The sequence below is a fragment of the Epinephelus moara genome, chromosome 1 (assembly GCF_006386435.1).
Source record: "Epinephelus moara isolate mb chromosome 1, YSFRI_EMoa_1.0, whole genome shotgun sequence".
Taxonomy (NCBI): Eukaryota; Metazoa; Chordata; class Actinopteri; order Perciformes; family Serranidae; genus Epinephelus; species Epinephelus moara.
Genome location: NC_065506.1, coordinates 17,842,190 through 17,861,760, shown reverse-complemented (window position 1 = coordinate 17,861,760; position 19,571 = coordinate 17,842,190). Strand labels below are relative to the sequence as shown.

The 19,571-nt window shown below is 40.3% G+C and overlaps 1 protein-coding gene across 6 annotated transcripts in view; it reads left to right on the top strand.

The window, feature by feature from the left end:
* The first annotated feature begins 2,765 nt into the window (after positions 1–2,765).
* trpm7 (transient receptor potential cation channel, subfamily M, member 7) overlaps positions 2,766–19,571 on the top strand; it is a 61,622-nt gene continuing 44,816 nt past the window's right edge. For 2 of the 6 annotated variants that reach the window (XM_050045026.1, XM_050044951.1), the window contains exons 1-4: positions 12,515–12,720; positions 13,690–13,769; positions 17,696–17,734; positions 19,010–19,217. In XM_050045026.1, the coding sequence (XP_049900983.1) occupies positions 12,670–12,720; positions 13,690–13,769; positions 17,696–17,734; positions 19,010–19,217 (378 nt within the window). In that variant the 5' untranslated portion in view covers positions 12,515–12,669. Of the gene's footprint in view, positions 2,930–12,507; positions 12,721–13,689; positions 13,770–17,695; positions 17,735–19,009; positions 19,218–19,571 lie in introns of those variants that run through there. The other 4 variants (XM_050045175.1, XM_050045257.1, XM_050044869.1 and 1 more) reach the window with 4 other exon arrangements.

Below are 19,571 nucleotides of genomic sequence, written 5' to 3'. Positions count from 1 at the left end.
TTGTTTCAGGCACTCGGTGGCTTTACTGATGGTTAATAAATTTGCTACTGCCATATGAACCAGTAAGAATACACTCATAATAAGGTTAAAGAATGTTGCTAGGTGCTTAGCTGGTTATCTGTTTGATAATAATGCAGTTATAAATGTGGGTAAACATTAATAAATGTTCATGGGTTGCTCAGTTTCTAACAAGTCCCCAAATCTGCAGGTATAAATGTTAATAAGCCGTTAATAAAGCATGTGCATAATAATCCACTCTGTAAATGTAAAATTTGATATGTTTTACATGTAATTTGGTCTAGGTGCTCTGCAAATGTACTATCAGGGAGTAGGAGTTCATACTGTAGGAGGGTTCTTTATGATGAAGTCATAAAGACAGAAAATGTGGTTGAGGATTAACAGTGAAACAGTCAAAAATCCCTGTGGGTGCACAGGGACTTTTCACAATATGGTAACTCCACACACTGAAAATAATTGGAGTCCAACGTTAGTGTCCTTAAGAGGCCGTGAGACACTTTTTTTGAAAGCTGGTGCAAAGGTAGCACTGGGAAACTAGACAACACCAGGCATCCAGTAATAATGCATCAACCGTGTGGGCATTGCTTGGTGGAAAAGAGGCTGAATAGGGTTCAAAATTAGGCTACACCTTCCTTGGCAGGGGAACAACTATTATGCCCTTTTTTAAAAGGGTCCCTTGAAAACTTACCTAAAGATATCTGAATGAAAATGATTTCTATGGGGACCCACAAATCTCCCCTAAACTTGAGAAGGCCTGTTCCCAGTAAATGCCATGTTCCTTACAATCAATGTTCTCCTTTTTAAAGGAAAATGACACCTATTTGACAGCCTATTTGAAGAACAATGAATCACATTACATGCATAGATACATAACACATTAAAACTGTGTTGTGGTACTCAAAAAATGTTAACTGCACAGATGTCAGCCCATGTATATAATAATAATAAATTTATTTGTAAAGCGCTTTCAATCAGTGCTGTACATCATTAAAAACAGAAAGGCTACTAAAAACAGTCTACAATAAATAAAACACAATAAAACAATGACAGACAACAATAAACGGACAAATCAAGACTTATACACAACAGTGAACAAATGGGTCTTTAGCTTTGCTTTAAATACATCAGCTGAACATGCCTGCCTAATACCAATAGATTGTTCCATAAGGTTGGTGCACGAAATAAAAAAGAACGCTCACCAGTCATCTCTCTGCAGACCTTGGGGACACTTAGAAGATGAGTCCCCTGGGAGCGCAGGTCACGTGTCGGCGTGTATGGTTTAACCAGGTCTGACAAGTACTGTGGTGCAATGGCATTCACAATTCTATATGTGAGCAACAGCACTTTAAAGTCTGATCTAACCTCTGCGGGAAGCCAGTGGAGCGAGGCCAACACACGAGTAACATGCTCATAGAACATGAGATGCTGCGTTCTGTACCATCTGAAGGCCTCGAACACTCTTCTTTGGCAAACCTGACAGAAGGGCAGTGCAATAATCTAGCTGTGACATAACAAAAGCATGAATAAGGATCTCAGCATCCTTTAATGAAAGGTTAGGTCGAATCTTAGTAGTGTTTGTTAGGTGAAAAAAGGCCACTCTGGCCACCTCCTTTATATCAGATAATTAGTAACCGCTTATCCTCTTGGGGGCTGCGGGGGGCTGGAGCCTATCCCAGCTGACATTGGGCGAGCAGCAGAGTACATTCTGGACAGGTCACCAGATTATCGCAGGGCTGACACATAGAGACAGACAACCATTCACATTCACAATTTAGAGTCACCAATTAATCTATTCCCAACCTGCATGTCTTTGGACTGTGGGAGGAAGCAGGAGTACCCGGAGAAAACCCATGCTGACATGAGGAGAACATGCAAACTCCACACAGATTGACAGATTCCTGGGATTGAACCAGGAACCCTCTGGATGTGAAGTGACAATGCTAACCACTATAACACTGTGCCGCCATAATTAATAATGTTAACTACAAAATAAGAAGGGGCCACCCTAGTGTAGTGGTTAGCGCATCTGTAATCCATGTGGAAGGTCCAGGGCTTGAATCCCGCTGGGGTATACGTCAACAAAGGCATGCGGCCGCTGGGTTCCCATCGCCAAATCAATCAGGATCAGATTAATCTGAGCCAAGTCCTCAACGTGGATGCACCTCAAGCCTTTCATAGCCGGGAGGTTCCAGACATAAAAGCAGATTCAACTGTAAAATAAGAAACTAAAGTACAGCAATGTGTGATTCCTGAACTCTCCATATTGACATAGTTTAGCCTATTGCTTCAACATCATCATCAAACTCCTGAAATTCAGTTATGGTTTTAGTTTTGGTGCGCCACCCCAAGATTTTCAGTGGCCCCCTCTGGCCACAAAAAGTGTGGGGGCACCACTGCTTATAAATAGCTTCTGACTAATTTGTAAAGCACTAGCAAGCCTTTATGATTTATGAACTCTGAAGGTACTGAGGAAAGGGTGCCTTATTAGAGAGAATGATGTTTTTATGGGGTATTTTAGGGCAATTCAGAGTCTTTTAATGACTGTGTGAGCACCATTAACAGTCAGCCATGCTAAATAAGTGCGACAGGACGAGGGAAGTTAGAATAATGTATGGTTTTGTTGGCTGTTGGTTCAGTATAGTTTGTGTAGGAACTAAAACAAAGCGCACATGTGGCCGCTGGCTCCGCCTCAGCCATGTGACAGTGTGCTGGCTGAGTCAGCCGGCTCGTCATGCAGCGTCAGTCTGGAGTCGCACAATTATGAAAAAGCAACCTTCCGTTGGAGCTGCAGCTGAAGCGGATCTCTCCAACGTCCACCGGGCTTTCCTTCCAAGGCTAACCGAGAGCACCGCCGATAGATGGATAAAAGCCACGACACAGCTCTTCCTGAGTCTCAACGGTGAAGAGAATGGTATGTGACCCTATCTCAGTAGTCATCTGCCGTCCTCTGGGTTTAATAGTGTTGTCAAATTGGCGCTGAGGATCGTCGTGACTGATCGGGGGTTTTGAGTGGCAGGTCCCCCCATGCATGCTGCCTCCTGCCTGTCAGGTACCCAGTCGAGACCCCGCTGGCATTTGCCGTGTTTGCCGACTGCCTGGCTTCACTGCTAACACACTGTGACACGAACGCAATGAGTAAAGTGTACACGGTGACACACCGTCTAGCGAGAAAACCCCCAAATCACACACGGGCGTAACGTTAGCAGGCTAAATAGCTAGCTCGCTAGCGCTAAATGCTAGGTACTTAACCTAAGCTAACTAGCTGCGGTAGCTGGCTGATGTTAGCAGCGGTTTCTGTGCCGTGAGACAACACAGACAGAGCCTCTCTCTTCACCAGACAAAGACAGATAAAAGAGTGCTCTTCACAGCAGCTGGCACTTGTGTGAGACACATTTCTAGCAGCTGTCTCAGATGTCGGACAAGACACGCTGTCATTGCCAGTAACAAGTCAATGCCACCTTGAGTGGCTGCCAAGTCCGGTGAATGCCTTTAGTCCTACAGCGCCGGGGAAAGTTAAGTAATGTTGAAACAGTGCATTTATTATCACAGACCTTTGTTAGACCTCTGTGCGCCCACTCACGGCTGTGGGCTGTCTGGAGACAGTTACATGTTGTAGGCCTGCTGCAGACATTGCTGAAGACAACACTGGTGTTTGTGGAGTTGTAACTTTTCCTCTTCCTCCTCGGGACGAGCTCGGCCTCCTCTTCTCACAAGGATTTCCTGTCTAACCCTCTCTGGTCTATTAGCTCAGAGTCAATGGAGAGAGTGGAGGACATGTAGCCAAGGTTGTGAGTCATTATTGACCATACAGTGTTACTATTACATAGTGTGCAGAGCTGGGTAACACTGACAATATCTACTGTCATAACACACCCAGTGCTTAGATATCAACACTGTGATGATGGTTCATATGAGGTGTGAGTGACCTGTATGATCCTGTGTCAGGGTACTGCTATTTTAGATTATGGCACTGATAATGTAGTACATTTCTTTTAGAAAATAAGTAGTGAGAAGACCTGTCAAATAACAGTTAATCATCACTGGATGCAAAAATCATATTATCGCTGTCTTAACAGTCGTGCTCATTAGTGTACAGCATTTCCTACAATGGCCTCATACAACCTGAGATATTAAAGTGAGAGTTATCAAGGTATAAAGAGAGTCTCTGACAGTAGACACATTTTGAAAATTATATTACCTGACCATATTTTAGATGTGATTATTGGCAGTCCAGTCTATCTATCAAAAGATAGACTCACAATGTTTAAAAACAAAAACAGGTCATTAATGATGTGGATGTGATGCTACGGCTGCAACTAACAATTATTTTTATTAGCGATTGATTAGCCCATTATTTTCTCGTCAATCGATTCGTCAATACAATGACAAAAATAGGGATACATGCCTATGTGATTTCCCAGAGCCCGACTTGATGTCTTCAGATAGTCTGTTTTATCCAACCAGCTATCCAAAAATCCAAAGCTGTGCAAATTTCAAAGAAAAGCATTGGATTGTCACGTTTAAGAAACATAAAACCAGAAAATGTTTGAGCTTTTTGCTTAAAAATGTACTAAAACGACTACGATTATGTACAGGCGGCAAGTGTGGTGTGGTGGTTAGCACTGTCGCCTCACAGCAAAAGGTTTCCTGGTTCGATCCCAGGAGGGAGCTCTTCTGTGCAGAGTTTGCATGTTCTCCTCATGTCAGCGTGGGTTTTCTCCAGGTACTCCAGCTTCCTCCCATGGTCCAAACACATGCAGGTTAATTGATGACTCTAAATTGTCCGTAGGTGTGAATGTGAGCGTGAATGGTTGTCTGTCTCTATGTGTCAGCCCTTATCGATTAATCGACTCATCGATGCAGCTCTAGTGATGGCCATGAAGCTGCACACATTTGTTGTTCATTGAACTCATATTGAACAGTCACATGCATTTGCCAGAAGTTGTCCTATGTTGATGACATCACAGTATGGTATGATATAGCATGTCCTTTATTCGATGAGACGCCGGCACAGCTGGTGCCTGTCCTTTGCCTCAGTGTAAAAATGTCTTATTTCCCACAGTGCTGACCTGAGCCGGTCACATGCCCCAGCTTACTTGGGAGACACTCCTGTGCTACTGCTCTGAGCAGTGTGATAGTCTGATAGCAGTGCTGATAAATGTTGATCAACCAATGCCAGTCTGGTTCATCAGAGTAGTCAGCGTGATTTGATCTATATCACCAATCTGTAATACAGCTTTACGATTGCAGGTCACAGTGTCTTACATAACTGTGGATGGTTGAACTGGTCATCAGCTTTAGCTCTCTGTGAGCTGGTCGAAAATGGTCTTGCATCACTTTGTTGTGCTCCAGAATAGCTTCTAGCACAACTAGTGTGTGTGACCGTTTGTGTGTGTATTGTGTTAGAGTGCTTGCGTGTTTCAGCCTGCAGAGTGACCGTGACATGCTTCTCTGAGCGGGGTTATCTCACGCGCTAATCCATTTGCACCACACACACACAAGCCCATTTGAAGATGGCTGATAAAGTTTTTCCAGCGGCCCTGGATTGGGGTTTCAAAAAAAAAAATTGGTCACAGAGTCTCAGTTTGTTGATTTTATGAATGGAGTGCTCCCCTGCAGATCTTATCCAGCTGATCCCCCCCACCACAAACACACACACACACACACACACACACACACACACACACTGCTTCCCCTCACTGTGCAGAGCTGTAGCTCCTGGTCGGACACGCAGCTGACTTGCATGCGCTCACCCAAAGAGCACTGGAGGGAATACCAGCTTAGTATATCTCTTGTGTTGCAGCTATTGTGTAATATGTGCAGGAGAAGTATGCTATTTTATTTAGTTCCTCTCTTTGTTATTGGTCAGGAACTTGGCACTGTTCCTGTCTACTATCCTGAGACTGATTTAACCCTGGTTTTCATAGGCTAACATAACCATGAGCACCAGATGCTGACATGAATAGCCATCACATGCTTTACATTACTAGGTTATACATCTGCTTGGAGGCAGGACTCAGGGTGGCATGCCAGCATGGTATCAGCTCATGCTGTGTAGTGTTTCAGAGCTATGCCCAGGGGGCACAAGGGTGAGAGCTGAAGAGCCGTCACACTTTGGTCTCATGACTGTAGGAACTGACTTAACAACCTTCCAGGAATCTTATCTGGAGGTTAAAATGGGAAAACAGGAATATGTTGTTTGTATGTACATTCAGTGTTTATTAATTTAGTATATACATAGAAATGGATATAATTAAGAATATAGTAGTATATTTGACAGAAAAATAGTGTTAATTATACTTTTCTGATTGTATTATCATTTGGTTGTTTTGTCTGTAAGTGTCTTATCTGTTGGCGAAAGGGAATCCTTAATCCTAAACGCCTAACATGTGGCAAGGATTGCAAATTGATGAGGTGTTTCTGTGTTAAAATGTCTCATAGTGTGATACATATTCTATTTTAATGAAGCCAATACAAAGGCCTATTTTGATTCGGCCTTGGCTCTGTCAGAAAGATTTACTAGTACTAGTTTTGTTGGCTCGAGCTGCAAACTTGAGGTTTGGATATAAGCCAGGTCACCAAAATCTGGACTTGAGATCTGACTTGGACTTTCATGTTGTGAGGCATATTGTGACTTTTTATTTGAATTATTATGATTAAATTTATGATGGTCCTCCTGACATTGTGTCCTTAGACGCACATGAGACCACTTAAAAACTTGTACTGGGCTCTCCTGACCTTTGTGTTCGAATGTCAAGTGTGCAAAATAAACTAGGAACACTCATTCATTTCTTTTTCGTAGCATGAATTTATAGCACAGCCTCTTTATCAAATAAAGGTTCCATTAAAGCTTCGGCCATTGGAAAACATTTGAGAAACAGGAAAATGTTCAAATCTGGTAAAACTACTGCACTGTTATGAATGTGTAATGTGCCATTATACAGACACATGACATGAAAGACTTAAGATTTCCAAAGGAAAACTTAGTTTGAGACTTGCTCTGGCAGAAGAAAGACTTGACTTTGGATTGGTTAGATGACTTGAGAAACAGGTCTGATATCAGCACATTTGTTGGAACTCTTTGCTTTTGTGATTGTAGGGCTGCACCTATCGATTATCTGCCTCTTACTTTCTTGATGAATCGTTTGGTCCATAAAAGGAGAGAAAATAATGAACCCTTTCCATCAGTTTCCTACTTGTTTTGTCCAACCAACATTTGAAAACCCCAAATATTCAATTTACTGTTATTTAAACCTAAAAAAGAAATCATATAAAAAGAAACCATCAGATATTAACAAAAACAAAACAAACAAACAAATAAAACTAAAGAATTCTCTGCATTTTTGCTTAAAAATCACTTAAATGAATAAATTGTTGCAGATTAATTTTCTGTCTGTTGGCTTATTGATAAATCTACTAATCGTTCCAGATCTACCAAAGCTGAACGATTACTCAAATATTAATCTAGATCACGATTTTGGCCTCCGGCAGTTAAATTAAACATGATTAACTGCAATATTGATGTTTAAAATGCATGCACTGCTTATAGCAAACTCAGCTGTATATTAAATAAAGCGCTTCCTAAACTAACAGCCATTACACCTGTCATGCTGCTGTGCTCACACATCCCGCAGTGACAGACTGTGAAAACTTTCCTGAATGTTGCAGCTTCAGTCTAGACTAGAGGATGATACGGAAGTGGATTTTCACTCCTGTCTGATCCCACTCCCACAAAGAAACTCCTGTCTGGTCCCAATCCCATGACAGAACCCAATCCCGAAAGAATGACTCCCATCGCATCCCATTCCTATGTTGTTTTTTTCAATAATAAAGACGATAGCATTTATTCATTTTAGAGCTGCATATTTATATATAAAAAGTAATGACCAACAGGATTTCCGAAACTGTGTCAGCCTCTTGTCCAAAGTAGACAAGAAGAGTAATATAAAACAGACAGCAGCTAGGAAATGAAAAGGCAAAATGAAAATCAAGTGTCTGGAGCAGAGAGTGAAGAGCTAGTCCCTCGAAAAGGATCTTCATCCGATGTTCGGAAGTATTTTGGATTTAGACTGAATAAGACAAGCAAAGCAACACAACTTGGTCAATCACCCAATAAAACACCATAAACTGCAGTACAATGACGGCTAAGAATGATAACGTCGCTAATGTTACCTCACTGAATCCCCGTCCTTGTCCAGCATCAACTCAGGCATCCATAACAGCAACACTGCACTGAACGCCACTGTATCCATCCAGCTCCCAGAGATGGACTGAAATAACCGATGCAGTTACACGCCATTCGCCTAAAGATGTGTGTCCAATAAACACTCTTTTTTTAAATGTAGCTTCAAGAGATGCACTGAATTCAGGTGAAGAAGAATCTTATTTTAAGTCTTATTTTGATGCAAAGATTTGTACATTATCATCCATTAAATCATCAAGATGAATAATTGTGATTTCAGTATTGATCAGAATAACTGTGATTATCATTTTGGCCATAATCGTGCAACCGTAAGCTTTTAATTGATTGCACTGTTAGGTGCCTTCTGTGTCTATATCCAGATTTTCAGTATGTCTGTGGGCTGTGCGGTACAACTGAAGTTCCACTGTGATGTGACTTGATGCAAAGAGAAACAGCGGTGAGGAATTAAGGTTATGGCGTGGAAAAAAACTCATGACAGGAGCCTCAGCTCACTGTACCGAGGAGGATGGCCTAGTTCTGCGCCCATGCTTACAGCCATAGACCAGTGCTTCAATTGTAATCATTGTTGTACCAGGATGGTGAGGCAGTTGGATTAATTTGCTGCTCAGTGTAATTTAATTTTTCTGGTAACTCTGAACCTTATCTCTTCAAACCCAAAACTTCTGTCTTCTATTACAAAGAGTTGCAAACTTCTTGAAGCCAGTCACACCTTGATAGCAAATTCTCAAAGTACACAGCGGAGAAATAAAACAGCTTTTGCTGGTTCTCTGAGAAAGTCTCTTCTCTTTGACTACCGCTCACACTGAAGTGCTGACCCCAGATCCTCCGCTCTTTCTAAATGGGTAATAGAATTGCCAAGCCAGATGTTATCTCAGCCCCTATTACGTCACGCAGGGCCAGAGGAATGATGGGTCGACCAGCCAGCCTCGTTACATTGTTGGGAAAAAGAAGAAGGAGGGGGAAGGAAGAGCTCAGTTGGCAAGGTTTCTGAGTTCAGTGTGTGTGTGTGTGTGTGTGTGTGTGTGTGTGTGTGTGTGTGTGTGTGTGTGTGTGTGTGTGTGTGTGTCTGTGACTTTGTGTGTGTGTGTGTGTGTTGGATGACAGTAGGAAGATAAAGGAACAGTATGTGGTCAGATTTGTCTTTCTACATTCGAACATATTCACTACCATGTCCGTTTTTGGTGCAGATGAACGTGATCACACACACACACACACACACACACACACACACACACACACACAGTTGCCCATAAACAAAACTCTCAGCAGCCTACATTGTCGAACCCAGAGGGATGGAAAGGTGCTGGCTTATATTTCCTACAGGAACAAAGTAATCATAAAAGCTGGAGCTCCAAGAGGAAGAGGGAGGGAGCGAGGAAGCAGGAGAGTGAGAGTGTGTTCGTGTGGTTTTGGCAGTGGCTCTGAAGTGTTCGAGTCTTTTGTTGCCTGACATTCTCAGGTACCATGGTTACAGGTTAGCAGAGCACAGTCCGGCTTCATCTGCCTCATTAACACTTTGTTAGCTCGAGATGCCGCCAGCGTTGTTGTGGAAAGCATTCTTCCACAGCGCAGCGCAGACACTGATCAGGTCAGTACGGGGGCACTGAAGAGTCAATGACCTGCGGTATACAATTACAGGGCAGGGTGTAATAATAACATCACATCAACAGCATGACTCACAAATGGTAGGCAGGCCACACAATTAAATTAATGACCACATATTAACAGATGGAGAGCTCTTGAGATTGACAGCTACATTTGATGAAGGTCAGCAAGCATTAATAATAGTGCTGCTGTCAGCATTTGCTAATTGGCACACCAAAATCCAACGTACCAATTACCATTATTAGATGAAGCTCTGATTGTACTGCTGTGACACGAGCTGCGCGGTAATTACATGCTCTATACTAGTAAAGTTAATACTATATAAAAATCTTCATACTCTATTGTTGACTATAGTCACAGCACACTGTACAAGAAATGTGTAATATACCATTTTTGGTATTTACAGGGAATTATGTACACTAGGTGTGTTGCTGGATACTATATATTTCAAATACAGAAACTTAAAGGAATAGTTTTTGTGAAATGCACTTTTTCATTGTCTTGCAGAGAGATGAGAGGATTAATACCAATTATATGTTTGTCTGTTAAATATGAGGCTGGAGCCAGGAGGTTAGTTGAGCTTAACATAAAGACTAGAAACAGGTGGAGTCATCTAGCCTAGCTCTATTTAAAGGTTTTAGAGCTTTACAGGTGCTGGGAGGAGGATTTTTGTCACCTTTGGGCGAGCCAGGCAGGTTTTCCCGTTTTCAGTCTTTATGTTAACCTTAGCAAACATCTCCTGGCTCCAGCGTCATGTTATAGAGACATACTGTATGCAAGAGTGATCCCCTCCTGTAACTCTTAATAAGAAAGCAAGTAAGCATATTTTCCAAATATTTTGAACTATTCCTTGTAAAAGAAAGGGCAACACTTTTCTAAAGATTTGATTTTGTTGAGAACCTTTGTATTACTTTCATAGCTGCTCTTTCATGACGATACTCTGTATTCAGTACTTTCATAACCTTCCAAGTCCATTCACTTTTATTTTTCCCTCTAAATAAGTGGTTTCGATGATGTAACTTAAGTGCAGGTTTGTCTACACTGTGGTTAATTCTGGGTTCAGGGGCAAGGTTCAGCCAAAACATAAATACATAGTGAAAGAGGTGATAATTCCCTCTGTCAAGATAATAGTTCACACCTACAAAAACATCACACTCATCAGATCATTTGTAATGATTCATTTAAACCTTTAGGACATACTGTGTTAACCGCAAGCGAGAATTCGAAAAATGAATTGTAGATACAAAATCGGCACTATACATGCAAAATGGACTTTAATGAGAGAGAAGAACCTTGATGCCAATGTCAGCAATGTAGTTGTAGGTCTAAACAGTGTTTAAAATGCCTAATTAAGTTGAAATGAAACCATAAATAGAATACTTCACCCACAAAATAATCATTTGTGTATCAGTTACTCACCTTGTATTATGCTGAATTTATAAAGAAAACTGTTTTTCTCACATGCCTCCAAAGTGAACGAAGAATCCAAAAGCTGAGAAAATTCTTTAAGAATTGACGTAAAGAGGACTTGGTTTAACAACAGCAAAAGTTTATCAAAACATCTGTTCACAAACTCACACAAACTCTTGCAGCATGATCCAAGTCTAATTATCCAGTTGCATGCCGAGTATTTACCAAACCCATCCATTTTTGCTAAAACCTACCTATTTAAAACACCTCTTTATACGACTTGTTGTGCGCCTGCTCACCGGAACAAACAAGCAGAGTTCAAACGCACATGGTTGCCCAGGCACGCTACTTGTATGACAAATAGTTTTAAATAGTAAGGTTTTAGCAGGAAATGCATGTGTTTGGGAGGTACTGAGCATACGACTAGATAAATAAAACTTTTGTGAAAGTTTGTAAATGGATGTTTTGATATAGTCTTGCTGTTGATAAGCGTGGCCCCCTTTATTCTTATTCATCAAGAATTTTCTCAGTTTTTGGATTCTTTGTTCACCTTGGAGGCATGTGAGAAAAACAAAGTATTCTTCACAATTTCAACTCAAAATGGGGTGAGTAATTGATATATAAATGATGATTTTTTGGGTGAAGTATTCCTTTAACATGTGTTTGATGTCGCCATCACTCAGCTCATAAATGATCTCCAGCAGTGCTGTGAGAAGAGAAAGATTAATCTGTCATGGTTGCTCTGTGTGGACACGCCCGCTATAGAAGTTTTCCATACAGGACGTTCAGTGTGAACATCAAAACCACTGCCTTGTGTAAATATGTGAACCTGTGTTTTAGGTTCAGTGTTACTTTAGTCCAATAAAGTTTAGATAAATTTAAAAGTACCCAGGATTAACATTAGTTTGCTGCCCTCAGTTTGATCTGGATTACGTTTGTTTTAATGCTGCTCTTTTGAAAAATGAGCTTCAAAATAAGTGCGGACCTTGTGTGTTGTTGGGAGCGGTTTTGTGTGTGCTGCATGAATCACAGTTGGTGGTGTGTCCTCAGTAGACAACTAGGTATATATCACTGAGGCCTCTGCCCATCCACTAATCCTCTCCCACACCCCCGCCTCCCTCGCCTCTTTCTCCCCAGCCTAAGTATAATATCTAGTTGGTCTCAGACACATTCATCTGCCCCCTGAGTGGCTCCTTACAGATTAACCGTGGATGGAGTTTGGAAGCTGCAACCTCTCACTGATCACTCAGCTTTTAACTCAGGCCGGATCTGTATGGTTACGGCATCGCTGTAGACTTTGAGACCTGGATGGAAACTTGTTCTGAGAGACGGAAACGGAGAGAAGTATAGTGATTTTGTTGCTGATGATCCAGCGCTCAGGGGAGGCTGTGGTGACTGTGGTTTGTCAAGGAGATGCATGAAGGAGCCTTGGCATGTTCCTGTACAAAGCCCTTAAACACAGAGATGAAGAGGAGTACATCCAGGTACATACTCAGCGGCTCGGTGTCACTGGTCAAGTGGCGGGATGACCTGTTTGTTTAGACGTTTCTGTAAAACCGCCATTTGTTGTAGGCAGTATAGAACCTGAGGCACTATGGATGGGACTCTGGCACCAGAGATAAGTGACTTTAGGGAGAGATAAAATGATTGATTGAAATTTGGACATGGAACTGTTGCTTTACGCTGTGTCACTTCTGTAGCTACGCTGTCTATATTTAACTAAACAGTCATGTTGACCAACAGCATTTCCATCTCTGGTTGTTGTAATACTATTGTTTGAGTTTCAGGAATAGTTGAAACGCTTTGGTGTGAAGCAGGTGACGGTGCTTGCAGGTTTCCTGCTTTGTGCCGGGAAGGATTAATGGTGCTAATCGCTCTGAGCTGCACTGGGGGAACAATAAGGCATGAGGCATTTAATTGAAAATTCCTGCAACATAAATCCTTGTTTTAAAGGAATAGTAATACAGACTGAGATTATTTTATTGTACTTTATAACAGGCACCTGTAGCTGGCGTGCCTCCTGAATCATACTTGTCCTAATTTTACGAAGTAAATTTGTATTTTTTTATTTATTAAAACATCTAATCCCTTTGATTTCCAGTGACTAAATCCTGGATTAAGGGGTTACAAGCCCCCTTTTAGGATGTTCCGTCATTTTCGGGGAAAATTGTCTTAACTGAAGTAAAAGAGACAGCTTACCACTTTTGATTTATCCACGTGTTCTGTTTCCTTGTCTTTGTGAAAATACAATGGATATAATGTCAGCCCTGTTTGTACAAGCACTCAATAAATTGCTACACAGAGGAGCATTGTTTTCAGCATCCACAGGGGACCATTTTCTCGACAGCTTGACTTCTTTAGAATGCAAATATAATAAAGCCGTAAACACAAATGAGGAACATCAGCTGACGTCCATTGCTCACAATATGCAACTGTCTCTCTTTTGTTTGCAGTCCCAGAAACCCTGGATAGAAAGCACTTTCACCAAGCGGGAATGTGTGTACATACTTCCAGTGTCAAAGGACCCCCACAGGTATGTGCTTAGTCGTCCTGTAGTGTGCCTTGTGGTGATAGCCATGGAAACAGTGTAATTGCATGGTGTGTGTTAAAGTAGGCCCAAACCCTAACCACTACTCTCCAAAGACTAAATGAGTCTGTTTCCACATAATTTTGATGTTTATGTCTGTCACTATTATTACAGCGTTAAGTGAGGGGAAAGACCAGTGATGAACCTGTGTATCATTGCTTCTTAGGGATATTTATTTTAGTTTTTAGAAATGGATAATTCATTCAATAGTTTTAATTGTTTGTTGTTCCATGAAATTGTCATGAAAAATTATGCATTGATTTAAGACTGTGAATGGCAATGTTTTTGTAACAACAGTACAGATTCAATGTACTTAGTGTGCTAACAGTTTCTAATTATGTCAAACATGCTATTAATGTAGAAAAAAAATAAGGATTTTACATTACGTTATAAGTATTTTAATGTGGTTTAATGTTTCAAATCTACGCTCTTCGTCAGACTTCTCAAAAGGCTTGAAATGTTACACTGCATTAAAATCCATCTAAATGGGAGCCGCTTGGTGTGTGGACGTATTTGTTTTCTACTTTGCCAGATGTTTCTTTGGTCCAGCACCCACTCCATTGGAATGTGGAATGCGCATGTCTTTTTTTAACTGTTTTTATAACATACTGTTTATTCCATAGGACAGTAAAGAGGGCACATTACAAAGTGAAAAAAGGAAAACTATTGGCTACCCCTTCAATGGGGAATGCTGATCCTTATAGTACTGTTAAAAGGGCTAGGAGTTTTATTATAAATGCTTTGAAATTAGGATGTGTGATATAATGTCACATCAGATAATACATGACAAAAAACTCAAGGCAGTCAAGGCACACTGAGCACCGCCAAACAAAATGATTAATAAGAATTAGGTATTAGATATGATATCTGCTGATATTACAAAGTATTCCACAATACATTTTCAGTTCAATACAATTCAGGGGCCTTTGATTGATATGATACAATATCATGTGCCCATTTTCGGTTACAGAATAAACTGCCTCCCCTTTTTTTGCTTTTGGACATAAAAGAGAAAAACAACACATATGTAATAAAAAAATTATAACGGCTTGTGCGCAGTAAAATTTACGTTAAATTGACTCCACTAACACACAAAACAGCACATGGGATAAGTTAACCTTCAGGGCTTTCTGTCAGAGAGACCTTTCTGGCAGAATTATTTTCATTCTAACCCAGATTTGGTAATTATTAAGGTCACTGGCCAATGCAGTCCATAAAGGCTTGAATTGGATGCCAGACTTTCACAAATGACAATGACTTTTTGTTTAAGTAATAATTCCACTCTCTCAAGTATAGTACACTATTCAGGTCCCTAAGCCACACTTCAACAGTGGGCATAGACTCCTCTTTCCACTACTGCAGTAAAGCTGTATTTGCTTAAACCACACATAATGACGCTGCTTGTAATTAGTATTTAGTGTTTAGTGTTATTTAATGTGGCACCCAAACACAGACAGAAATTCAAATATATTATTCCAAAATGGCTGAATTTCTGGGCATAATCAAAGAAAGTAAAACAAAATGTTCTCATATGTGTTACATTTATTACAGGTTTAGTAGGAGATACCTCATGGTATCTCATGTAATCTTGATTTTGTATAATCAAGTCTATGGATAACCTTGAAGTGGATTAATATGTGTCTAACATTTATAGAGGATTTATTAGTATTGCTAAGACACTCTTGAGAAAATTCCCCCTCCGGTACTCCCCTAAGATTATTTGTGCTGATAGTATCTGTCTTTGCCATTGTAATATAATAAAAGGAGATCATGGATCCATTGGGTTTTGTTGCTTGATACTTTTAATAGTTAACTGATTACTGATCTTTTCAAATTTGTGGAGGTGCCTTCTAGTGAAATCCCTGATTTGTAGATATCTGAAGAAGTCAGTGCAAGAAGGTCATACTTCTGTTTAATTTGAGTAAATGACCATAAATTGTTGTCAAAATCCGCTATATTGACTAAACCTCTCTGTTTCCACTGACTGAAAACCCTGTCCTGGAGCTCAAGTAGAAATGCATGGTTATTACGTATTGGGCTGTCTAAGTTGGAAATATCTTTAAGTATGGTTTGATCTGTTTCCATATTTTAAGTATGCTGAACATGGTTGTATTTCCATTGTATAAATAATCTATTTTGGATGGGATGTTGAACAGTGCACTCAGTGACATCCCTTTACATGAGGCAAATTTATTCCGGGGTCTCATTGTCCTTATCAAAGAGTGTTTCTCTCCACCAAGCCACATTATAAAGACTTATTACCCAATATTACCTTCTAAAGTTGGGGATACCAAACCCTTCCTCTATCTTTAACTTAGCCAAGTGTCTCTGTCTTACACAAGCTTTTAAAAGTTTTGGTATGGGATTGATTAGAATAATTAGAAAATTCGTAAAAGATCTGCCATCTTGATCACAGTAATCCTCCCGGCCATGGATAGAGGCAACATCCTCCAGAGTTCAGTATTATTTTTAAGTCCAGCCACTCTTTTATTCCAGTTTGTCTGTAGCAGTATTTACAGTTTTCTCGTAATAATGAGCTCAAAGTATTTGCCAGGACTGAAGGCTATTTTGAAATGTATCGAGTCTTAAAAAAGGATTTTTTTGTGTTGGTAGAAAGAGGCACTAATTCACTTTATGGTAAAAAGTCCAGAGAATGCACTTAAATTTCCAGCAAGTTTAGTGAAGTTGCAATTGATGTCTCCCATTCAGCTATATATAAGTACATCATCAGCATACAGCGAGATGCGTTGGGGTCGTACTTTAATAGTGATGGAGATTATCTCAGTGTTTTGCCTTACACTGGTGGCAAGTCATTACATAGCTGTTGCAAATAAATAAGTGGACAGGGGACATCCCACAGTAGCCCCACTGTGTAACACAAAAGGAGCTGACAGTGTCCCTGATTGGTAAAAGAATCGATTTTCTTTTTAATTTGCTGTTAGTCTGCTAATTTAGGAAGTTTGGATTTCATCATTTGGATGACTCATTCGATTTAATTAAATCCAGATCCCACTTTAATCGTCATTTATTTCCTTGTGTACTGTTATTTGAAAAGTAAAACTAAAGATGATTTACTGTGTGTGTAATGTGAAGTGGGACTTTCCTGTATACTTACTGGAATCTTACAAAGCAGTGTTAAAATTGTATGGAAGACTTCTTACTGGTCTGGCATGCAGCCCACTCATTCACAATGTACCATGTGTGCATGAGAAGCACACACGAACTAACTCAATTAAAGGTACAGCAGCTGGTATTGAAGTCATAGAAATAGGCAGAGACAAAAGAACCTTTTTGTTTGGAAGGTTCTTGGTTTTTTAATAAGTACTTTCTCACAGTTATGTGTATTTACTGTTTAACCTCCTTCTTTGTGTGTCAACCATTCCTGTTTTTAGTTACATTTTGAAGAAGTTGCCTTCCTTCCTCTCTTCTTGTACACTCACAGTGATACTAGGTTACTCTTTTCTTTGTTTTTTTTTTACATCAATTATTTGCCACTGGATTTCCTCTGCTAACTAAAGTACGTGCTGCTGCTGGAAGATGATTTGGAGGTGTTAGGGAACATAGGCCCTCTTAACACTGGGCCAAAGGCCTGCATGTGACTGTGATCAAAGTGAGAGTCCCCTTGGCAGGTTTCACAATGCTCTCTTGGTTTAAGGCCAATCTAACTGGGCTGCCTGCCCAGCTGACAGATAACCTTCCTTAATGTCCTCAAACTTTGACTACAGAGAGCTTCCTTCTCACCAGGAGAGATCAGAACGTTATAACATTGTAACTGCTTTTTTATCTTTGCAAATGTACTGCAAATCTTGGTGGTTCATATTTATTTGAATTTAAAATGTTGACTAAGTACATTGATGTCAAATTCCTTCCAGATGCCTTCCAGGATGCCAGATTTGCCAACAGCTAGTCCGGTAAGTATTTGTTTGGTCTGTGTTTCCCTCATTCTTTGTTACCTGATGGGATTAGCCTAAAGGGATCCAGTTACTTTAAAAGGCCTGCAGGGAAATTCTTTTACAGTGTAATTCCACTGAACAGCAGCTCAGAAAACAATTAACCTTCAGGCTTTGTGTGTCAGGATGCACATCCTCGCCTGAGGTTTAAAGGAGGTCTGAAAACAAAGACAGTTTAGTGTGGTCATTAATTGTAATAATACTAAATTGATGAGGCGAATGATGAAAGTGAATGGATGTTGGATGTTTCAGATGTTGATGTTGAGTCCCCAACCTTTCTATTCACACATCACATATGCAGTTTACAGTGATAATACAAAAAAATTACCATTTGAATTTTTTAGTAATTCTTGAATCAGTTTCAGAGAAAGGTAGACAAAAACTAGATTCGTATTTTAAGCCTGAAATAACAACATTTATGAGCACATTGTGTCAGATATAGCTAAGCTATTGTTAATTTGAGAAGTTGGTTGGAAATGTCGTCGGCAAAAAGTAATTTTTGTCAATTTCCCTAGGTATTATGTCCCTGCTTTTGAATACCTGTTTCTTAGCGATTATGCATATTTGATAATTTAAAGGTCCAGTGTGTAGGATTTAGGGGATATATTGGCAGAAATTGAATATGATATATTAAGTATTTTTTCTTTAGTGTATAATTACCTGATAATAACAATTGTCATGTTTTGTTACCTGAGAATGAGCTGTTTATATTTAAGTAGGGAGCAAGTCCTCTTCCACGGAGACAGCTATGTTGCACCGCCATGTTTCAACAGTACCAAAGAATGGACAGAGCAAACACTGGCTCCAGATAGGGCCATTCACGTTTTTGAGTTTGCCACCGTCGTTGGCAGATCCTCTGCGGCGAAGGAACTGATTTTCTTTGTTTGTTTGTTTTTAGTCAAATTGCTTTATTCAGTGTTTTTATGGGTAAGTCACCGGGTGCATTTGCTTTAGAGAGGAAGAGACCTCTGCAGATAATTCAGCTCCCAGTAAAAACCTCCAGAACAATGAACACTGAAGAGATTCTTACCGGGAGAACTTTCAGCTGGTTGCAGTCTGCAGTCCACACTGCTAAATGCCACTAAATTTCCCTAAATCTTTCTCACTGGACCTTTACATGTGCTATTGTTAATATTCTGTTTTATCCCCTGTGTTCTGCAACATTACAGCCAAGGTGTGTCGAGCTGAAAAAGTATATTATTGTATCAATTAAAAGTGATTCTGTTCACCCTCAAGGTGCTGCTGTGGGCGGCTGGTACGCCAGCATGTTGGCTTTACAGCCAGCTTGGCCACGAAGTACTCGGACGTGAAGTTGGGTGAAAATGCCAACCTGTCCATGCCCGAGCTGGAGGAGTGGTCGGTGGAAAAACACACAGAGGCGAGCCCCACTGACGCCTATGGTGTCATCAATTTCCAGGGAGGGTCTCACTCGTACAGAGCCAAGGTAAGAGGGCAAATTCTTTTCTGCTGGAGGACACGTTCATGTCAAAAGACAGCTTGGGAGTCTTTAAACTCTCATAACTGTGATATGGATCATAGAAAAAATGGTCTTACACAGTATTTAAGGTGTTTTCTTCAATGTAGATGTGTGTGGACTCGCTGCGAACTTTTACTTATATACACTGAACAAAAACATAAACGCAACACTTTTGTTTTTGCTCCCATTTTTCATGAGCTGAACTCAAAGATCTAAAACATTTTCTATACACACAAAAGACCATTTCTCACAAATATTGTTCACAAATCTGTCTAAATCTGTGTTAGTGAACACTTCTCCTTTGCCGAGATAATCCATCCC